The sequence below is a fragment of the Lathamus discolor genome, chromosome 7 (genome assembly GCF_037157495.1).
Source record: "Lathamus discolor isolate bLatDis1 chromosome 7, bLatDis1.hap1, whole genome shotgun sequence".
Lineage (NCBI taxonomy): Eukaryota > Metazoa > Chordata > Aves > Psittaciformes > Psittacidae > Lathamus > Lathamus discolor.
The window spans coordinates 395569-417561 of record NC_088890.1 but is presented as its reverse complement, the minus strand read 5'-3'; the positions used below and the strand labels follow the sequence as shown (position 1 = coordinate 417561).

The window sequence follows — 21993 nt, the reverse complement described above, 5'->3', positions numbered from 1 at the left end:
TGGGAGCTGTGGCACCGAGCAGCAGGAGCTGCAATGTGCTCTACAGGTGGTCAGGGCTCTGCAGGGCAGAAGGGCTAAACCCCACCTCGTGTGGAAGCAAGCTGGTTATCAGCTTGCATGGTACATCTTGGACATGCAAAGCTCACGGCACACACCCCGGGGGGTGTCTTCCCCAATGTTGTATATACTCTGCATGCTCAGGGGCAGGAACATCACTAGGCAGGTTTCAGCACCTTGTTTTATTACAAAGATAGGCTTTTCCAAGAGTCTGCCACTTCCACTACACAGCAGGTAAGGGCACTACACCCACAACACGTGCCAAAGTTTAAAAACATGTTACAAAGGGCTCGGGGTTCAAGGCAACACTACAAACCCTCAAGCTTCTGCCCTGGAAAAGTTGTTCCTTTACATTGGTTGTAGCAACTACTTTTTCTTTTTTCTTTTTTTTGTTTTTTGTTTGCTTTGGAAAAAATTAAATAAAAAAGCAATAGCCCCAGCACGCGGCCCAGTCACATCACCTGGAGGCAAACCACGCCGTCAGCTCCCCCGTATCCTCTCCTTGCCACAGCATGGGGCTATCGCTCCATGACCCCTTCCCCACCTCCAGCCAAGCTCAATGTTCTCTGCTGCCCTGGTGCTCCTGGCCCTCCCCCGGTGCTGGGCCTGCCTGTGTCTCTGGCAGCTATTCACAGTTTCTAAAAGGAAAAAAAATTCAAGGTTTTTTTTGTGTGAAATCACTTTCAAAATAAAATGTAGCCCAGCTACATTCTTAGAGTTTCTATTCTGAAGCCACATCCTCAGCAAAGACATCGAAACCTCCACAGTGTATGCACTTTTTCTGTAGTTCTCTTAAAAAAACTCTGTTCTCCCCCTTTCCCACCCCCTCCCTCCCCCCCTTTAGCATACTGAATAAAGTCTATCCTTTGTTTTAAAATAGATATCTATATACACACACACAGTTCTGGTGTTCCAATTCCTGACAACTGTGGCATTACTGGGAATGATGGGATAGAGGCCACCTGTCCATGGCAGTGAGTCACCCAGGAGGAGTTTGGTGGACCAAAGTCATCTAACACCAGGTTGCATCCTCGCCAGCTGATGGGTAGCGGAGGCTCACCTTAGACTCTGCCTGGAGTGAGGTAGTAACTTTTAATGTTCTATTTGGCAGTTTGGAAACACGGTGGCTACGTCTGGGTTATCTTTTAGGTTATCTATCTTTTCAGGTTGCCTTTGCCTGCATGCAAACGCTGGCTTCATGTGGCGTTTGCTGTGGTCCAGCCTCTGCACAGGGACCTCTGCAATGCTGGAGGAGACCAGAGAGGTCACTGCTCCCCCGGCTGCAGAAAGGATGGTGTTACCTGCAGGAAGGAGAACAGGTCAGCAAGATGAGGGCTCTGCCCCAGCACGGGTGCTGCAGGACAGCAGTGAAGTGTATGGGTTTTGGACAAGCTCTGTCTGCTCAGAGGGACCCTGCCTGCTGGCCCCAGTATAAGTGTGGGTCACCTTCCACCTTTGTTTGCAGTGTGGGGTGCTGGAGCTGCTGTGGTGCCCTCCTGAGCATCATGCTGCCAGGGATGCGGTCCGGTCCATTTACCTTTATCAGCCAAAAAGAGACTGGACATGAAGCAGAACTGCAGTGTCTTTGCTGCTCTCAGATCAAAGCCATGGCTGGCTGGCTCTGAAGCGAGCAGAACAAGCTGCTTCAGGAAGACACCTTGGTAGCACTGACCTTGTTTTCAGGGATGATTGCAGGGAGACGCTGGAGCACATGGGGCAGAGGGGGGGAAGGTGCTACCTTGTGTTCTGCCCCACGTGTGGCTCAAGCCCAGTCATGGAGGGTGTCAGCAGGAGCTGACCCCTTTTGGCATGATACTACCCAGCTCCAGCTCACTGTGCACACGGGTCGGGGAACCTGGGGAAGGGGGAACAGCCCTTCCCATGCTGTCTAACATGGAACATGCTCCATAACAGCTGCCTCCATTAGGGGATAAAGTGCTTTCACCATGCCCCAGCTACTTGGGAAGCAACTGCTTTGTCTTAGCCCCGAGTTCCCCATGTTGCCCAAGTCTCAGATGGAGGAGTGGTTATGTTTACACATACAGTACAAAAATTAAAAGGCACAAAAATACACAGAATGCAGCAGATAGTGATCAGCTGATAGAGTCCCTGGTGCTGGAAAAACAAGGATGTCGGAGGGATGGTGTGGTAGGGAGCGCAGGCATTGCTCTGATGGCTTTTCCTGTCTCTGCTCCCTGAGGTTACCCTTCTGCTTAGTGTAATTGTTATGGCTTCTGCAGCCCCATCTCTGTCCTGAAGAACCACAAACAGGGATGCAGGGAGCCGCTGACTGTTCAGGTGCTGATCAGAGGGAAATGGTGAACTGAGCTTGCCACAAGGGTCACGTCTCCATTTCTGGCGGGCAACAGCAAATAAATCATGGGTGCCACAGTGCAGACCAGAGGGGGTTTGAGCTGCTCAGAAAGGTGTCTCGTGGCTTCTTGTTGGGTGAGGAGCCCTTCAGCCGCGGGCCAGGCCCACCCCCACTGCAAGGTTGGTTTCAGAATGGCCCTTGCGGAGGCGATCCACAGTGTATCCACGGCTGAAGGCAGGTTCCCTACGCACTGCGCTGCAGAGAAGGTCACTTTCAGGGCTGCAGTGGGCCTAGGCTTCGCTGCAGCACTCATAGATGTTATCTTCCATGAGCGCAATCACTTGCTCAAACTTGTGCTGGAGCTGGGTGCGCTTCGTCGTGGGGTTGGCATCCAGGGCAGCCACGATCTGCAGGAGACACAGACAGGAGGGTGCTGAGACCATGCGGGCAGAACCTGCAGAACCCCAGGGCCAGCTGGACCCTTGATGAGAAGAGCCCACAGCCCCGGTACCCTCCAGCTGCTCTAGGGCAGAGCCGAGTCCCTGAGCAGGGGGTGGGAGAGAAACCAAAATCCACCATGACAGTAAAGCCCATGGTGTGGAGCCAGCCCATGGTGCAGGGGGTCAGGAGCGGTGAGGAAAGGGGATGGGAAGTTATTTGAGTGTGGACTGCATCAGTGTGCTCTGCCCTCCAGAAAGCATCTGCGGGTCTACACATCAGGACCCTGCTGCAGTCCAGCCCAGCCACACGCTGTTAAATCAGCCAGGAATAGCTGGATTTCTCTTTCGAGAAGCTGTCAGCCAAGGGCTAGGAGGCAGGTGCATCTGTGTGTGCATGGGATTATGCCAGAAAGAGTAATCCCTTTGCAGTGGGGCTGGATGCAGGCGTCTGGCCACTTGGTTAACGCACACCACTCGGTATTCCCTCCACAGGTATGCTGGGACTAAGTGCGGCTGAACCCGCTTACCTGGGAGCGGTAGCGCTTGGCGTATTTGTAGATCTCGGCCATGGCGACGTTGGTGTTGAATTCGTTTCGGTATTTCTTTGTAAAGACAGAACAAAGAGGGGAGGAGTATTAATGTGATGCAGCAAGTGAGTTCAAGCCCCATCAGCAGGCATTAGCTAAATTAAAAGAAGGGGTTTGGGTATTTTTGTTGCATTGATGTAACCAGACTTTTTATTTACTCCTTTAGGGAAAGTGCATTTCCTCACATCAGAAATTATCTCAGTCTTTCTAAAGCTGGCCTTAGAGCCCAAGCTCCACAGCTCAGTTTACCTGTCTGTGCTCAAAGCCATTTCAATGGGTAGGGCAGCACAACAGCTGGGCAGAGGAATGCCAAGGGAGAAACCTGCTCAGTGCCTGAGGCTGAAGTGCCTCAGGAGATGGCCTGATTCCGAGGAAGCCGTAGCGCATCGCTGGCAGGCCATGGATCTGGAGCGCGCTGCCGGCATCCCGCATGCGGGCGCTGCCAGCAGGGCCCTGGGACTGTGCCGGCCCTGGCAGTTGGTGCCTGGGGGCAGCTGGCCGGGGCTGCGGGACTGCAGGGATCCTGTTCCAAGCTTCCCGGCTCTCTGGCACTGAATTTTGCTTTCGGCTCCCAGTGGTGCCAAAGCTAGTTCGGTTCAAGCTAACTCGTGGGTGTTTACTGCAGCTCTGGCAGTAACTGAAGATGTTTGGAATTAGGTCAGATGAAGTTTGTGCATGGAAGTTTGAGGCAAATACTCTCCGTTGGTTGCTCCTCGCAGCACCTAAGCAGCAGCTGGCTGCAGCCTGCGTGCCCCATGCCTTACCCGCGACTCCTCGGCCAGGTGAGCGTTCATCTCCTGCTCGCTGAGTGGCGGCATGTCGTGGATTTGCTTGTAGTATCGCTGCACTATCTTCCTGTACTCGGGGATCTCCTTGGCATACAGCAGCTTATTGGTCGGGGAGTCCTAGCGCAAGGGCAAGATACTGAAATCAGACACTGTGCTGTTCCTGGCTGGACGCTTCCTATCCTGTTTGTCTGGCCCATCGGATGTGAACTTCAGCTACAGCTGCGTTGGGGAAACAGCTATGTCTTTGGTCCTGGCTTTACACAGGCAGGAGTGTGGTGGGATGGCACCAAAGCACAACACAGCTAATGACAGAGGCGCTTCCTCGAACACATCAAGGTGCTGCAGACAGGTACCCCCGACCTGTGGAGCCACAGCACTGTCCCCCAGCCCTTCTTCCTAGCATGAGCTCAATGTTTGTTAGCTGTACTGCCAGTGAAGGTGGTCTATGTGATGATGTTTTAATTGGCAGCAAGGGCAAGCTAAAAAGTATGCACAAGGTCAGGCAGGGTGGCCTGCTGCCAGGTAATGTTCTGCAGATGAGTGCAGCGCAACTGTGTTAGATAAAACGCTTGTGCTCTGTGGCTCTGCCTGTGGAAATTGGTAACAAGGGAAGGGTTTCTGCATGCATTTACCCGGGTCTCTTGAGCAGCCAGCTTGATGTAAACTGAAGAACAAAGCTCTGAACTTTGTCAGTTGAAATGTTGCTCTTGGATTTTTCATGTAGCTTTGATTTATTTTGCATTGGCTAACCCAGCCTGCCTGGCCTATATTGAGTGCACATAAAGTAATTAACAGCAAACACTGAGTTCTCTTGATTAATGCCAGCTTGGACAAAGCAGTCTCAACCTCCCAGCCACACAATTGGGTTGTACCAGTGAAGGCACAACCCCTCTTGTGCTCCCCTCAGACACGAGTGTGAATGATTTTAACCTCAAGGCAATCCTGCCCCGCTGACATCACTACCCTGGAATGAACTTGGCTGACTGGCCCAGCGCTGCATCCCAAAGGGAAAGAGCCCCTGGCTCAGGGGCACAGAGGGGAGTGAGATCACCGTGTCCCGCTGCCCTGACACTGGATGCGGGACTGCTCCTGATGCTTTGGCTGGTGGAAAGGGGAAGGAGGACCTTGGGAGAAGACAAGCTCGGCAGGGCTCACATGGGGAGGCAGCATTTCAGCTGTATCGGGCAGTAAATAAGGAAGCCCGGGGTGACTGCAATCTGCTGCTGCAATATGTAGCTTGGCTGATGCTGCAGGGAAAATGGGAAATGGGCACCAGGCTGTGGCACCAGATCCCACAGCAGTTTATTTTCAAACCCAGTGACAAGGCAATGCAGGAATACAGCCAAGCTACAGAGCCTGCTCACTACATAGGTTTTTTTCTTCCCCTTGGAAACACAAAAACCCCCTATTCTGCCTCTTTTTTAAGTTATTTTTTCAATTTGTGTCTGATCCGTCTGTGTTATGGAGGTGGGTACTGGTTTATTAACTGCTTGTGCACTGTAGATGTGTGGAGTCTGCTCTCACATTTGCAGTATCAAGAGCAACATGCTGCGCCCAGGGGAAGAATCCAGCCTGGAAAGCATTCAGCGATACACTGCATGTGTATGCGAGCTGGTTTTTATGCCGAGGATTTATTCTTCCCACATTACTCAACAATTCCTTCAGTTATGCTATTGTGTTCCCGAAAACTGTTTCCATCTGCTGTCTGACTCGGGCTGACCCCTCTTCCCCTCCCCACGGCCTGACAAGGACAAATTGTAGGTGTTTCGTAACCCACCAGAAAAAAGACCCAAACCCAAACAAACAAAGAATCAAGCGCTCATTAGATCTTCCTGCAGCGTCAGCCTGGAGGGAAGGCTTCCTGCTGCCCTCAGCAGCGCCTGCCTCCTGCCCCCCCGCTGTAGGGTCCCCTCGACGTCACAGCCTGCACCGCCAGCCCCTGGGGGGGCGGGGGGGATGTACAGCGCTTCCTAATAAAACTTATTTATGTCAGGAAGTTTCGAACGTCAACGCCGCGCTTGGCTGAGCCGGTGGGAGAGCAGTGGGAGAGCAGAGCATCCCACACAGGATGGTGCATGGGCTCCCGGCGCTGGGAGAGGAGACCTCGCATGTGCTCAGGGCAGGTTTGGCTTCCTAGCGCCAGCCCGCTGGGCTCTGCCAGCCTGGGGTGGGCAGCGTGTGATGGAGACGCTGCCACCGGAGGGGAGCACCACCACCTCCGGGGCTGCGGCAGCGCCTGCCAAGTCCTTCCCGGTGCTGATGCATGGTGTGGACTAAAGCGGAGTGAGGGGGAGAACCCACCCCTGGAGAGAGCCAAAACTCAACTGCATGAACCTGAGCAAGTGTCTCCCTGCCAGCCCTACTGCTGCAGGAGGCTGGGCTGGGAGACCAGGCAGTCCCTTCCCACCCGCACTGGTGTGTGTCCTGCCTGCCCGCGCAGGAGCCACACGTCCGCTCGGGACAATACCTTGCCCAGCTGCAGGTCAGACAGGGAGCAGGCGTCAATGAAAGCCTGGGCTATCACAGAGAGACAGGCATCGATGTGGTCTGTCTTGTCAATGTCGAAGACAAACTGGGGGTTCTTCAGGATGTTGACCCAAAACCTCAGAGGTAGGCTGTGAAGGAAACAAGCCAGGAACACACACCAGGTGAATGGCTGTCCTCCAGAGGGAGAGGGGAGAACACGCAGGAAAGATGATGATAGAACATGATAGCAGAGAGAAAAAAGAATGAGGAGCTGGATTCTGCTATTTAATCACATCCTGGTAGCATATGGCCCAGTGCCTAATGTGAGGGGCAGGCACAGGTCCTCTCCCTCAAGAGACATCTCTTCAGGCTGAAGCATGTGTCACAGGAAGGAACCTCCATGTACAGCCTGTCCAGGGGTGCACAGACCCTCGCTCCTTCAGCAGCCATTGGTGGCCAGGCAGGGCACGGGCAGGTTTGCCTGCACGGGGCTGCTGCAGCAGGCTTCCCCGCTTGCTGGTTTCTGCAGCAATGGTGTCAGCTGCTTTCAGTCTTCCCTGACAGTAACCATCACCTGGTTCTGACGGCGAGCCTGGCCCACGAAACGCATTTCATGTGTCTCTTTTTCTGCTCACTCATAATTTTCTCCTCCAACTATTTCACTGCTCACTTGGCCACAGTTTCAGGGTACCGCTTGCCCTTTCTACCATCCCTCCTCAGCAGCTGAGGAGTGAAAGCCACTGTAAGTCTCTGCTCTCTTGGCAATTTAAGGTAATGAAGAGCAGGCAAAGCTGTAACTCGGTGCTTGTGTCTGTGTGCCTGCTATCCCAGCCAGACTTGGTTTTCATGTTCACGTTAGGCTGGAAGCAGTCACTGTCCCTGCAGCCCCAGAGGCGCTGAGCCTCTTCGGAAACTCCCTCCAGGCTCCCAGCTCTTCCAGTTAAATCTTCAGGTTTCCTCCTGCTCCAATCCCCCTCCCCTTCAGCTCCCCCATCCCATTCCTGGTGCTCATCATGTCCCTCAGCACCGCTCCTGGCTGCAGAGCCCCAGCACGCTACTGCCACAGCGCCAGTGCCCATGAATGCCCTGGGGTCTCAGCTTGGTTACAGAGACAAAAGTGCCCCCAGGGCTGAAGAGCCAGAGAACAAATGAAAAGGAGCCAAATCTGCTGGTTTTAAAACGTCCATGGGGCTTTAAGGCCTGACGTGATTTTGTCTCAGCTCTCCTCTGCTTGGAGCTAACACCAGTGCTGTCTCCCATTGTCCACTCCCTCTCCTGTTTTGCCTTTCATTGTTTGTATTAGTGTGCCAGTTTGCCCTTTAGCTGCCTGTGCCTCCTCTTCCAGCTCACCTTTCCCCTGAGCTCTCTGGTCAAAGCTCTCCAAGCCTGTGTTTGGCCTCATCTTTCAACACCCCCTCCGCCCCCCTCCTGCTTTCCAAGTCCTTCTTCTACTTTTAGCAACCTAGTGATTAGGACACCAAGGCTTTGCAGCTGCTGCTCTGGAGAGATGGAAGGAAGGAAGGAAAGAAAGAAGAGATTTCCTCCTCCAAACCTGTTGGTCTTCCAGATGTGCATAGTGTCAGGGTCTGTGATCCCTCTTTTCTCTGCTTGCTCCTCTAGGAAGTCAAAGAAGTACTTCACAGCCACCGGCGGTTTATCGTCTCGGATGCTCAGAATGGCTTTGAACAAGTCATCCAGGAACTTCTGCAGCGTGCCCTGCGGGACAAGATCCCGATGGAGCCCGGGGAAAGCACCCGAGCCCAGAAAGCAGCAGGAGGGGCTGCAACTGCTGCGCACAAGGGGAAATCCTTTTCTCATTTATCCAACTGGCAGCAGAGAAAGAGGATGCCGAAGGAGGGAGGGAAAGGTTTATTTGTGCATAGTGATATAATTAGCTTGCATTTGGGTTTAATTTCTTTTGGCATCGAGATTTTCTTTCTTACTGCTAGGGTCTCACATCTGCGACTGTTCTGCACAGTAAACACAAAGAAGACTCAAGACTGCTGGCCATTCTTGTGATCTCTGCTCCAGTGAAGCATCATGCTGGGATTAAAGATGGGCTGGGAGCCCAACTGTTGGAGCTGAGCACTCGCAGAGAGTGGGGAAGTTCAAATCTGAATTAAGATCGCACAGACATTCCCCTGCTCCCAAAGCTGAGCATCTCCATCTCCTTCCCCAGGAGGATCATCCACTGTGGAAAGGGCTTCAGATCTAAACGGTGCATCACGAGCCCATAGGGGGTCAGCATCCCTTCCACGTGCGCAGACCCCAGACCGGGCAGGGGAGGTCGTGTGGGGCTTCCCACAGTGCTGCTGCCCTGAGGCTGAGCTGGAAAGCTGGAGGGAGCCCAAGGAGCCAGCAGTGCCCGGCAGCCCCACCGACTCCATCATCCACGGCCCCTCTGGAGCAACCAGCCCAGCTGCACTCCCTCCCTAGAGCAGGCTTCTCGCTCCAAACAGGCTGAGCAAGGGCATCCATCTCCTACCTTTGTGGAGAGCAGCCTGGTCAGGTAGATCTCGGGGAGGACTTTCTTCCTATGGCTCTGCCTGTGGGACTTCTTATGTTCAACCGACTCATCAGTTGGGAGAACCTGGTCCGATATAAAACATGTGTTCAGAGCGCTCCTCCGTGGAAGTCACACTGGATTTTCATTTAAGTATAGAATTTCAACTGCATATAAAATTCAATTAAAAAGCAGTTACTATGTTATAGATATACCCTTATATGGCTTTAAAAAAGTGATCCATTACACCCCTTCTTCTGATGTTTGTTTCTCTTGCAGTTTTTGCTGCCTAGCTCAAGCTAGACAAAGAAATGAAACAATCAATCTCACTCTGCACGTTAGTCTGCTGGCCTTCCTGCTCCCAGGCCGCTGCAGTTTGGGCTCCCAGAAGCACTGCACAAGGCTTCTGCAGAAAGCAGCTTTTCTTAGGGTTGGGAAAAGCACAAGAGCCATCAGGCAGCATTCCCACCCTGGCCTTTTTGAAAACAAAACCAAATATTCCACCGGGCAGGATGGTTAATCACTGCTCTGTAACGACCCAGCAAGCCATTTAAGGCCATCTTGGCATCGTTTCACATGTGCTCATTTGGTTTCCCGTCCCTTCTCTCCCCTTGCTGAGTGCACATGTGTGTGCATGCACTGTATGTTTGCACTCCATCCCAGCACAGAAACTTTGGCAGATTAAAAGAAGCATCAGGCTATGAGGTACTGTTGCTGTCCATAACACTTTTTGCACAGCTTTTAGCATCATTGAGCACTTGGTCCTTCGGCACAAAGCACAGCCAGGAGCTCATCAATCTCCCAGCCCAGGGAAGCCGGCACCACGCCAGGGGCTCCCGGTAGATGCCTTGACCATGGCTGCGTGGGGTGCTACCGGCAGCTGCAGAGCTCTCAGTGGCTGCTGACAGCTACAGCACAGGCACAACACTGATTGTGCAGTCCCGGTGGTTTTTATTACGTCCCATAGTACTGAAGCTTGTCTACAGATAACCTTTCTGCACCTCTTTGAGCCCCTCTGAAGAAAACTAACAAGCCCTGATCCAGCTTGTTCCTCACATCTGACGTTCCAGCCCACAGAGATGAACTGTGTTAATATCAGCGAGGCTGAGAAGATTTTCTCCTCTTTCATCCCATACACTGAAAAAACAGGACCCACAGACTTATGTGCCGGAGAGCCTGACTGATCACCTCTTTGCTCCCAGCACTTCCCAGGCTGCTGCTTCCAGGGGGACATCTCCCCAGCAGCCAGCCTGGCAGCAGAGGACTGCCTCTGTACTCACCAAGTGGAAGTACTTCTCCGTGTCCAGATCCTTCACTGTGAAGAAGAGAGAAACAAAGCAGCTCAGCCGGGGCACCCAAGCTTAAATGCGCTTCCACAGATACTCTCTGCATCAGGAGGTGTTTCCCTATTCCCAAGAGCCCCAGCACTGAGCCGGCATTCCCACCCCAAGTGACCTCAGCGTTTTCCTTTGGTTTGGGGTTGTTTACTGCCTTCTGGGGCACATAGCAAGTACCTTGGGAAGTCCTTTAAGGAGGACTTGAGGTCTTCCATGGGGTGTTTTAAGAGGGATGCAGGAGGGCATAAGAGCAGGATGAGCGCAGGGGCATTCCTGCATCGTCCTGCCCCACGATGCCCCACTGCACCCCACAGTACCCCACAACCCCACGTCCCCGGGCTGTCTCCCAGCCTTGGCATCAGGGCAGCTCCAGCCGAGCAGCTCGTCGCTCCAGTGAGGTCCCACTGCAGGGACGGGCTCTGTGCCGGTGGCCTGGAGATGGGGGTCAAAACTCCTTGTTCAGGTGTTTTGTCTCCCATGGTCCAGGCAAGGACCCGGCTCTCAGCACCCCTGGCCAGAGACACCCCTCCTCTAAACCTACAAGTGTTTCTGCCTGGTCACCAGCAACAGGGGAAGAGCAGTGAGACATTACCTCTGCTCAGCGTAGTGTCCTTCTTGTCTGACAGACTCATGGCCAGTGATGCCCCTTCAGGGATCTGCAGAGGAAGGGAAGAGCAGATGTTGATGATGGGGCCCTAATGGTGCCTCCCAGGGAGCTGGGTACAACCCCAGGATGATTTTGAGAGCTGGGGGACTCTGGTGCGGCTCCTGCTCTGCCACAAGCACCCTTGTGCCTGCCCTGCCCCTGCCCGCAAGGTGCATCTTTGGATGTTGACACCAAGTAGCTCAGCAGCAGGGAGGGCGATGCTGTGCAGATGCTGTTTGCCTCTCCCCCAGAGGGCAGAAGGAACCTGGCTGCTGCCAGGACCCGTGGGCCGGTGCCACCTCCCAGTGCCGCGGCTCCGGCTCTGGTGCGGTGTGGCACTGTGCCAGCAGCGGGGCTCTGAGCACAGCCACTACCCTGATAATCATATTAATAAGTACCCAGCTCCGGTCTGATTTTCCATGCACTGTTACAGACCAGGGAGGATTATGCTCCCAGGAGTAACAGGGAATACGGAAATCATACCCGAATTTCTGGTTTCATTTAATTTCAAAAGGAAAAACGGTCAAGAAACCAATTTGCTTTGCCACATTTCTGCACGTTTTTGGCCTCTGCTCCTCGATGCATCCCTGGCCCCTGCTCTCAGGGCACGCAGCGACAATTGTGCCAGTGACTTCAGCAGGAGCACAGATCAAGAGCAGAGTGATACTAATCAGCCAAGCTGGTGGCCGCTGGGAATAGGGGCTTTTCCCCCTCCTCTTTCTGTTGTCAGTAATAACTTGTTTTGCATGAAGAGTGTTTAATTAGTTTCAGTGTGTTGCAATATTAACGAGCTTCTCGCCAGGGCAGATGTCTATTCCCTGGAAGCTCTCATGGAGCTATGGCAACCTCCCTGCCTCCTCCTGATGATCCTGTTTTGGGAGGGGGAGCCGCAGCTCACCCCCAGGGCCAGTCAGGCCCCGAGGAAGCAAAGCTTCCCAGCAGATTTACCTTGTAATGTGCTAACGTGTTGAGTTTCTTCCTGCCATCCTCCACCACCGAAGTGTCATCAAGGTCCCGCAGGATGTAGCTGTCGGTGCTGGTGGCGAACCACTCTGAGCACAGAGAAGGGGGAAGTGAGACACCAGCCCGAAGGAGGCACATGCCCTTGTTTGGGAGGAGTTGGCCTCTGGGCAGACAAGTGACAGGTCTGAATCTGTGGTCAGACAGGAGCCCATGGGCTCAGTTACGGCTGCTTATGGAGAGCCGTGTATTAACAAGCCATCTCCAGGCTCAGGGGTGCTTAGAGGGTACCTGTTCTGGAGTCCAGACTGCAGGCTTTAAAGGCTGCCAGTCCAAGCATCCCCCTGCTCCTCTTGGGCTTTCCTAAAGCCTCTTTCCAGTTACGTGCCCTGTTATTTCTGTCCACCACTACTGGTCCCACCACACATTCCTGAAGACCATCCACAGGAAAGGCTGCCCTGAGATCTGCTGTCCTAACTTAAACCCTGACACCTGCACTCTGGTCAGCGCAGCTTCACCCACCACCCTCAGACGGACACAAGAGCTACCATGCAATGGCAGGTGCTTTCCCTCGTTTTAAGGACTGCCTGGTCCAATGCATCTGGTTCTTACCAAGGTCGACATCTTCCACCCTCGGCCACTGGGAATAGGGGACGTTCTTGCAGAAGGCCTCCAGAATCTTCTCCTTCACTTGGCTGAGTGTGTCTGTGTCCATGGCCCTGACGCTCAGCGAGTCCATGCCGCAGCCTTGGAAGGAGACGTTGAGATTCTGCAGGCAGAGGCTGAGTCAGGGGTGTCCTGCCCGGGTCTGCCGGGTCCTGAGGACGCCCGCGCAGCTCCCCCCATGCCCCGCGCTGCTGGAATGGCTGAACAAATGCCACCACCCAGGCTTCACCCTCCAGAGAGGCTGAGTTACACCCCCGGGGCTGCCGGCCCAGAGCCAGGACACGGGGGCTGACACTGACACCTCCCCTGCCGCTGCCAGGCTTCACCCTGGGCGTCCTCTGCTTCCCTGGGAGGAACCCTGCGCCGTCCTTGAGTGGTGAACGCAATCCCGGTGTCAGGCACAGGAGGGACCTGGGCCCTCCACATGCACAGCCCTGGCTGCCCTGGTCCCGCAGGAGACATTCTGCAGAGCTACTCTCAGCACCGCTCCTGTGACCTGGGCAGAGCCCTCAGCCCGGCAGCCAGGTCTGCAGCCAGCACTTCCCCACTGCTAGCGAGGATGCTTTTTGCCAGGACCGATAAACCTGCTGCTTTAACTCTGAATACGGCAGAACAAATTCTGTCACCTCCCTCCACCTCGTGTCTGAGACACGTCCGTGACCCACTGGGGGACAGACACGAAAACGCAGTCACGAGCCTTGTTCTGCAGTCGTGCACTCAGGCGGTGGCAGGGCGCTGGGCAGGGATATGATTTATGTGTCTATCACACCTGCACGGGTACCACGCCGGCCTCATGCACAATTGCCCCCATCAGAGCCAGGTCTAGCAACTCACCCTCGGCTTTGCCTCGATGTTCTCCCTCAGGAGCCACTCCTCGTTCAGGGTGTACCTCGCCTTCCCTGTAATGGCGTCGATGGAGCCTTTGTTAATCTGCTGTTTGATCGCACAGATCAGCAGGAAGAAGGGCTCGCCGACTGTCTCCTGGGGGAAGGAGAGAAGACTCAGTGAGCAAACGGAGCTGGTGGTGGTGATTCCTCCCGGCAGAGTGGCAGGGACAGGCTGTGCACGGACACCGACAGTGCCTCCGTGTGCTGGGGATAGGACCGGTCCAGCCCAGGCACTGGGAACCCATCAGCCCCTCAGCTCCCCCCAGCATCTTTCTGAGGCTGCTCAGAGGTTTTCAGGCTTGTGGCAACGTGGCGGAACTGATGGGGAAGAGGAGACAAGAGCTGATGACAGCCACAGGCTGTTCAGGAGGGTGAACTGTGACTGTCACATCAACATGCCCCATCCAACTGCTGCGGCTCAGCCCACAGGGCAGTGGGTTAGCACCCGCTGCCTCATGGGCAGAGTGCTTGGTACGGCTCAGGAGGGGGCACGTCTGTAGCTGTGTGCAGTGAGGATGTGCATGCACGGTGCTCAGCAAACACAAATGTGCATGAATTTACATAGAAATTGCACAGGAACCTCAGGGAGAATCTGGCACAGGCTGGTACAGGGATGTTTCCTGCAATCTGACAGGACACAGACTGCACAAGGTACTGCACTCAGCAGGACAAGGATGGGGCTGATATGCACAAAATCCTCGGGTGCTCAGCTTTGTCATGGAGATATCAGCAGAACCCCTCTTTGCACTCCCTGCTCTGCCACTGAAATCCATGGAAGTGAGCCCACTGCGTGTGCCTGTGGCCCTGGGAACTGGTGTTCATACTTCTCATACCACAGCAGAGCCCCGATCACAGCAAGGCAGAAAGGATCAGGGTCAACAGGCTGTTCCCATGCGACAGCAAGCAAACACACCATTTAACTCCTTACATTCATCAAACTTCATCTTACAGGAGAGAGGTGAACTGTGACACTGCTGCAAGGAAAACAAAGCCAGAACAGGGACCAGCTATTTGCGATGTGGTTCAGATGCATGGTTTCATGCCAGATTCCTGATCCACTTCTGTCTGCTGTGCTGATGTGCAAGTAAAACATAAGGTATTTTCTTAAGAAACCTTTTGGTACTGGAGTACATCCCATTTTGCCCAGTGTTCATGTGCAATTCCCTTCCGAAGAGGCAAGTGCAAATTATTGCACATTTATGTACTTTCTGAGCATCTCACACCCTGCACAAGCATTGCTGCCATCTGAAATCCTACACACAACAACAGATATCGGCTGACTGGGGTATTTCTCAGCTAGGAGCTGCTAAATCCTGTTCAATCTGCTTCTTAATTAAGACAGTGATTCTTTTATTTTAATTGCCCTATAATTGCTAAAGCAATTAGTTGGATGTCAATTTGGATGTGGCTGCATTCAGCGCAGTAAGCCCCTGGCAGTGTGGTAGGTGGGCACACACCATCTGTGCCAATGGGGCACCCGCTTTGTTTTCTGAGAACAACTTCTTTCATGACCACAGGGAAGTTCCTTGGGGTTTAATGGCTTCTTGCAATGCCCCTGAGCACACAGCATGAAATGGGTGCTGCAGCAGAGCTGCCAGTCTGGAAATGGAGGAAGGCATGGCTTCCAGAGAGCAAAGAAAGATGTGAAGTCACGGGGATGAGGAGGAGATAAGGAGGGGAGAAAGTGTCAGGAGACACACAGAAGAGTTGGTTTCTGACAGAAAGCCATGGGATAACAAGCAAGGAGATGATGACACCAGTATCCCCAAGGGGACATCCTCAGGCTGCAGTACCTGCCTTCCCCATAGCGTGAGTGGGGAGCCCTGCCAAGCTGACCCTACACAGAGTGCTGACAGACCCCAGGGATGACCCTGCTACCAGCAGGAACGCTGCTTCTGTCCATGTGTGCAGCAGGCAGCAGGGACGAACCGAAGACTGAACTGAGCGCCGGGTTTTGGAGCCTGCCCTGTCCCAGCGTGGGACGCTCCAGCCCCGGCCGCAGCTCCGGCCACAGAGAGATGTGAGGGGGCTGCCAACAGCTACGCGGCTGCCTCCAAAAACATCGTCCTGCTGATACAGGAGCTCTTCATGGCTTGAACCCAGCTCAGGCTGCTCCGGTCGGGTAGAGCTGTGCGGGACGGGGCACACGCAACGTGCGGGAGCAGGAGCAGCCCCAGCCTGGCCGGGCGGAAAACGCCAGCGCTCGGCTGGCGAGATCCTATTTGTGCTTGGGGTTTTGGCTTTCAGGCTCAGGAACTGTGGGATGTTATGGAAACGTGCACCAGTGCTAATCAGACAGCAGATTTCAGAGAGGGGAAAGAAGGGCTGGCAGGCAGGGACTAGAGATAAAATGGCAAACTTGGAAACCTCCAGCATTGTTCGGAAAACTCATCTGGAAACAAATCAAAACTGTCTTTGGATTTGGCTGGATGGGAGAAAGGAAGTTTAACTTGAAGAGATCAGTGCTGATTCAGGACAAAAAAGTACTTAAAAAAACACAGTCTGGGGCCTTTTTTCCTCCTATTGTGAATGTATTTTAATGAGACTTCATTTTCATTTCTGACTGAACTCTTATGGGCTCTTAAAGCTACCCAGGGCACTGAAATAACTGCAGTAATGGGAAGCACAGTTCAGGCTGGCATCACTTGAACTGTTTCACGCACATGAGCGTGGGAGGGCTTGGGTTTTATATGCTTGGGAAAAAAAAGAGTTTCGAGCCCAGGCTGGATTCACATCTTGCTGCCCTGTTAACGAGGCTGACAAGTCATTAGAGATGTCCTCCCAGGAACACATCACAGCCATTTCCAAAGTGCCTTGGTGAGGCTGGGGTGGGAAAAGCACAGAGAACAGCTGCTTATCCCGAGTGCCTGCTAATTTGGGGGTTATTATCTATTTGCATTCTGTGAAGAACCCAGCCTCAGCTCCATCCCACATGCAAAACTTTGGGAAGCTTGGACCCAGACCTGAATTCCAGAACGTTAATTTTCCTTCAGTTCCCAGTCCCCTGATCCTGTCAGGAGCCAGGCACAGGGGTATCACAGTGTCTCACGGGGAAGGCTTTTTCTTCCAGCATTTTCCCCCAAAGCTGTAGCAGCAAGCAGAGGCATGGACGGTTTCATCCACAATTCTCCCTCACTTCTACAGAAGCAGGGGTCTGCATCGACTGTGCAGAGGCTGCAAGTTTCCTCTGACTCCAGCCCAAGCAGCCTCCTGCTAGGTCTTCATCACATCTCCTGCCTGCACTGAGCCAAAGCTCTCTGTCAGAGTGGTGACTCCATCGCCTTCAGGTGCCCTCCACATGTTCAGACCATGAGTGGCTGTGGCCTGCAACTCCTTCCCAGCTGAAGACAGCTCCTTCAAATCATTCTCCCCGAAACACAAATGGACGGACTGTTAGGCAGAGCATTAATACGAAACAAATGTTTTGAGCATGTAGCGTTGACTTACAAGGGAAAATACAAGCACTTGGAATTTTTCCACTGCACAATGGCAGGGACCTTTGCAGCAGCTGTTTCAAATAGAGGTTGTGATTAATGGGGATAATTCAGGAATGAAAACCAGGCCCATTGTCACACGGCTGACAGGCCAGTGCTACAGGCAGGCGGGCAGCCTTTCTTTCTAACCAAGAAAGGCCTCTCTGAAGGCAACAGAGTTTGATCCAGAGGAACGCAAGGCACATGGGAGGCATTTGACTATTGCTCGTATTTAAATCACAGCCCTGAGCTGAAACCATCCAGGTACAAGGAGGTGTCCGGGGAGGCTGGAGCTCCTCACCACCTCTGAACTGTGCACCGTGCCCATTGCTCCTCACCAGGACCGAGCTGCACAGCATGCCCATTGCTCCTCACCACCTCTCAGATGCACAGAGGCCCATTGCTCCTCACCAGGACCGAGCTGCACAGCATGCCCATTGCTCCTCACCACCTCTCAGATGCACAGAGGCCCATTGCTCCTCACCAGGACCAAGCTGCACAGCATGCCCATTGCTCCTCACCACCTCTCAGATGCACAGAGGCCCATTGCTCCTCACCAGGACCAAGCTGCACAGCATGCCCATTGCTCCTCACCACCTCTCAGATGCACAGAGTGCCCATTGCTCCTCACCAGGACCGAGCTGCACTGCGTGCCCAAGCCTCAGGCACACGTGACAGGACTCGACTTTTTCCTCTTTTTTCTGTCTTTCCTTTTCCCTGAGAAAGCCTTCTTGCACAATGTCCATTTTTAGCACACACTGGAGCTGGATCAGATACCTCACATGTGGTCTCCACTCTCCAGAAGGAGAGATCAGCACTTTTTTTTTCTCCAGTGGTTTAACTACAGGCAGAAAAACTGAAGATTAAAACCCCCTCACTAATTCACTCTTTTCTGCTCTTGCTGGCTGGGCCGTGCTGCATCGGCACAGCCACCCTCATTTGCTCTTGTATCTTTTCTTTCATTATTCTGGCTAATTATGTGAGCTAAAACGAAAGATTATGAACGACAAAACCACGGGCTTTAGGACAGAAAGTGATCATCAGCTGGGATCAGAAGACATTATGATATGTACGAGGACAATGCAGTATTGCTTCTGTGGCTATAGCAAACACTTTGGGAAAAGAGATTTTTCAAAGGCTTTTTCGGCGCTCTCCCCTGTGGGTATAATGGGGTGTCCTCCAATTAACTGCCACGGAATCAATTAAGTTATTGCTCAATTCTTCTGGGAAATTCCAACCAGAACTGGCAGGCATCGGAGATAAAGCACTGAGCAGATGGACTGTTGATGTGCTCCGAGATGCCAAATATATTCCTTTTTGTTACCATCAGAAGACAGTCAAGCTTCTGGGACAGACATCCCCCTTCTCCTGCTAAGATCTGCCTGCTTGGTGTGGAACACCAGGACATCTCCTGCATGAGAAGCCCCATATACCAATGGGCACCGGCATGGAGCAGCGCCAGCCGCGGCACCACCATCCCTCCTGACAGTGCTGAATGGGCTGGCAGCCAGCAGCATGGCTGCGGGAGCTGGGCAAAGCAAACAACAAATAACTGGAACGGTTTCCAAAACCTCATCCCATTCTGGTTACTTTTCAACTCCCTACGGCTCTCTTCTCAAGCATGGCGAAAATGTTGCTTCGTGCTCTGGCCTGGGCAAAGGCCACCGCAAAGTCTGGTCTCACCGAATCCCCAGGCAGAAGGGGAGAAGCAACTGAACTTAAAGTTGCTTTTCCACACTTGAACCTTTCAATACACTGGTTTGTCGGCCACTAATGACCATGCAAGTGGCAGTGTTTGCCACTTGAGGGCTTTAGGTCCTCAGCTGCCCCACGCATCCCTCACTACCACTGCATACAGTGCTGAGCTCGCACCCACAGCAGCAGTGATCTGGATCTCTTACTCTGAGATAGCTGTACATGCAGATGGACATCCAGTTGGTGAGCATCTTCTCCACCACAGATTCCGTTCTCCTCAGCATCAGCTTGGGGTTTTTGGAAGCTGAAGCATCTATTAGATCCACCAAGAGGTCCTTCATGATGCTGGTGTAATACTCCAGTTTCCCATGCAACGCAATAGTAAGCAGGGAGGCCAGGTTACATCTAAAACACAGAAATGTGCATGCCTCAAGCACCAATCCAACAAGATCAAACTGCTGACTGCCTTAAAAGAACCCAAACCACAAAGGCAGTATTCCAGGCAATTTTCGTCAACCTTCTCAATGGTGTCAAAACTTCAAACCCTCTTTCAGTGCTGCAGGACCTTGGATCAGCTCCCACCCTTTTACTGGTAAACCAAGTGTTTAGGGATACCTTCCTGAGCGAGTTGCTCATTGTACCTTTTGGTGCTTTTCAGGATAACCGAGGTTTATGGCCATCCGTTTCTAATGGAAACGTGGGAGGCAAGTGTGGCTCAACCTTCAGCTGAAGTGCACGCTCCAGCCATGGGCTGGATTGCTCACAGGTTAGGCATAAATCAGTTTCCTCCGGCTGCCAGGTCTTTTGTTCTGAAGCTCATACCTGTCTCTAACAGCAAAGTCCTTCTGTTGCTCAAGAGCATGGACAAACACAATGAGGAAGTGCTTGTTGTTGAGTAAGGTGGAGAACAGCGAGATTCCTTCTTCCATATTGGGTCTGCAGTTTTCAGGGATCTAAAGAAAAAATGAGAAAGCAGAGTGAGAAAACCCCTGGCTGTTGTTTTCCTCCAGCTTTTATCCATCCTGGCTGCAAGGATGTCCCTGCTGAAGGCGGAGGTGCTGAGCTGAAGACCTCTTACTCCCTCTGCTTGGCACATGCCAGCAGCTTGCTTTCCTGCAGAGGGCACAACTGTGTGTGATACACAGCTGTACGAGAAGCAGCTTGCTCAGGGGCTTTGCCGGTGGCAGTGTCCATTCCTCTCTGCTCAGCACTTGGGAGGCTACCTGGAGAACCGTGGCCAGTTCTGGGCTCCCTACTACAAGGATGTTGGTAAAGTGGAGCAAGTGCAGCTGGGGGCTGCTAGAAGGATTACTGGGTGTACAAGGAGAGGTGGAGAGGGCTGGGCTTGGTGAGCCTTCAGGAAAAGTTCTAATGGGAGATCTTACCGCAGTCTTCAGCTGCCCCGTAGGAGGGCAGAGAAGACAGAGCCAGACTCTTCTCTGCTGGCACAGGGCTAGGACGAGAGGGAAGGGACAGCAGATGGGACATCGAACACTGATTAAATATAAGGAAGGAAGTTTTCAACTTTAAGGTGGTTGGACCCTGGAACAGGACCCCAAAAGGCTCTGGAACTTCCATACTTGACCACACTGACACAGCTGGACAAGGCCCTCAGCAACCTCATCTACTTGGGGCTGATTTAAGCAGATTTCCCTTCCAGCCTCTGATCCTTCAATTCCTATTTCTTGTCCGCATGAAACCAAGCTCTGGGACAACAGCAGCTTTTACCAAGTACTGCTTGGGAGGAATCTCATTTACTATGAACTGTGCCTGGGACTGAGGTGGCACACAGTACAATACACCCAGGGAGAAAAGACCACAGCAGAGCTGCGGAGGATCTCAGGACAACGCTCCTTCATGCAAGAGCACATCCACAGAGACGCCTTCTCCAAACAGCCAAAGCTGATCCGATGCTGGTATGTGTTAATTGTTTTGAGTGATCAAGCATCCCCCATGCACCACAAGAAGATACCCAGCATTGTCAACACACGCAACTACAGTCGGCAACCACTCGAAAGCATTTGTTCTGTTAGTGGGTTACTCACTTTCCATTCCCCCACCAGGAGCGGGTGAGTTTCCTGGACCTGGGAGCCCACCTGGGAGCTGAGCTGCTGGGATGGCAGGATGTAGCACTCCTCGTAGAGTGAGGAACACTGCAACCAAGCACAGCGTTAGGGGAGGGCTCTGCACCCGGGCGGGGACGTCCTCGCTTGCCGTGCACCACAAGGGAACAAGACAGAGACATGTAATTGGGACTGAGGACTGCCCATTCTGCACTGGTAGGGTTTACAAAGCCTTTGAACACTTTGCAAGAGCCTCTTGAATGAGCAAACACCACAAGAGTGGGGGGAGGCAGATGTGTGCGCAGACACAAGGCTGTTACGGTAGGGAGACTGCAAATAGACTAATTTGACAGCTAGAAAAACCCCAGAAGAGAAAGCATTATAGAAGACTTAAGTTAAAATAGAGCAGTACTGGGTGTTTTAACATATGTAACTTTTGAAACAGATGGGGAAAATGTATAAATCTCTAACATTCGTATAACAGCCTGAGTCTTCAAGGCTCCAGTGTGCAGATATGTAGAGATTGGATAACTGAAAAACCTGAGTAATAACTCCTAATGAAACACTCTGCAGTCATAAATCATCATCTCACTCCTCACCACTGAAATGCAACTGCCTCGGGGGTGAAATACAGCCGCTGTTAAGGGCGCGCAGCGACGCAGCCAAGCAGCCTGTGACAGGAATTACGGCACCGGCGCGTCTGGTGCAGCCCCAGAGGAGGATTCCGGGTAGACAGACTGGGACTGGGCGCCCATGGGGCGTCTACTGGGAGCACCAGGCACCCAGCCTTTGACAGAGAGGAGAAGAAGGGGGAGACGGGGCATTCAATGAGCCCCTGAGGACCGGCAGAGCAGCTGGGAATGCTCGGTGGCACACTGCAGGGAACAAACAGCCCCTTCTCCCCGAATGCCGATGGCAGATGCACCATTCAGCCTCAGCCGAACAGAGTGGGGTGACACTGGAGCCCCTGGGGACAAGGGGGAGTCCCCAGTCCTTTCTGCTCATGTCACAGAGGGTGTCCATTCAGTGGGTGAGCCAGAGCCACCAAAAGCCTCCTGCCGTGTGCGAGCATCACACCCAGGGGCTGTGGCTCCACTTTTGATGCTAACTG

The 21993-nt window shown here is 53.1% G+C and overlaps 1 protein-coding gene across 1 annotated transcript in view; it reads right to left on the bottom strand.

The window, feature by feature from the left end:
* Positions 1 to 224: 224 nt before the first annotated feature.
* The window catches only part of PLXND1 (plexin D1), a 74403-nt gene continuing 52634 nt past the window's right edge, over positions 225 to 21993 (bottom strand). The window contains exons 23-36 of the mRNA XM_065687730.1: positions 20865 to 20972; positions 19642 to 19772; positions 19026 to 19224; positions 13599 to 13745; positions 12711 to 12867; positions 12087 to 12190; positions 11085 to 11148; positions 10436 to 10470; positions 9138 to 9242; positions 8205 to 8368; positions 6654 to 6801; positions 4163 to 4303; positions 3339 to 3413; positions 225 to 2778 (exon numbers count right to left, since the gene is read on the bottom strand). Of these exons, the coding sequence (XP_065543802.1) occupies positions 2662 to 2778; positions 3339 to 3413; positions 4163 to 4303; positions 6654 to 6801; positions 8205 to 8368; positions 9138 to 9242; positions 10436 to 10470; positions 11085 to 11148; positions 12087 to 12190; positions 12711 to 12867; positions 13599 to 13745; positions 19026 to 19224; positions 19642 to 19772; positions 20865 to 20972 (1695 nt within the window). The 3' untranslated portion in view covers positions 225 to 2661. The remainder of the gene's footprint in view (positions 2779 to 3338; positions 3414 to 4162; positions 4304 to 6653; positions 6802 to 8204; positions 8369 to 9137; positions 9243 to 10435; positions 10471 to 11084; positions 11149 to 12086; positions 12191 to 12710; positions 12868 to 13598; positions 13746 to 19025; positions 19225 to 19641; positions 19773 to 20864; positions 20973 to 21993) is intronic.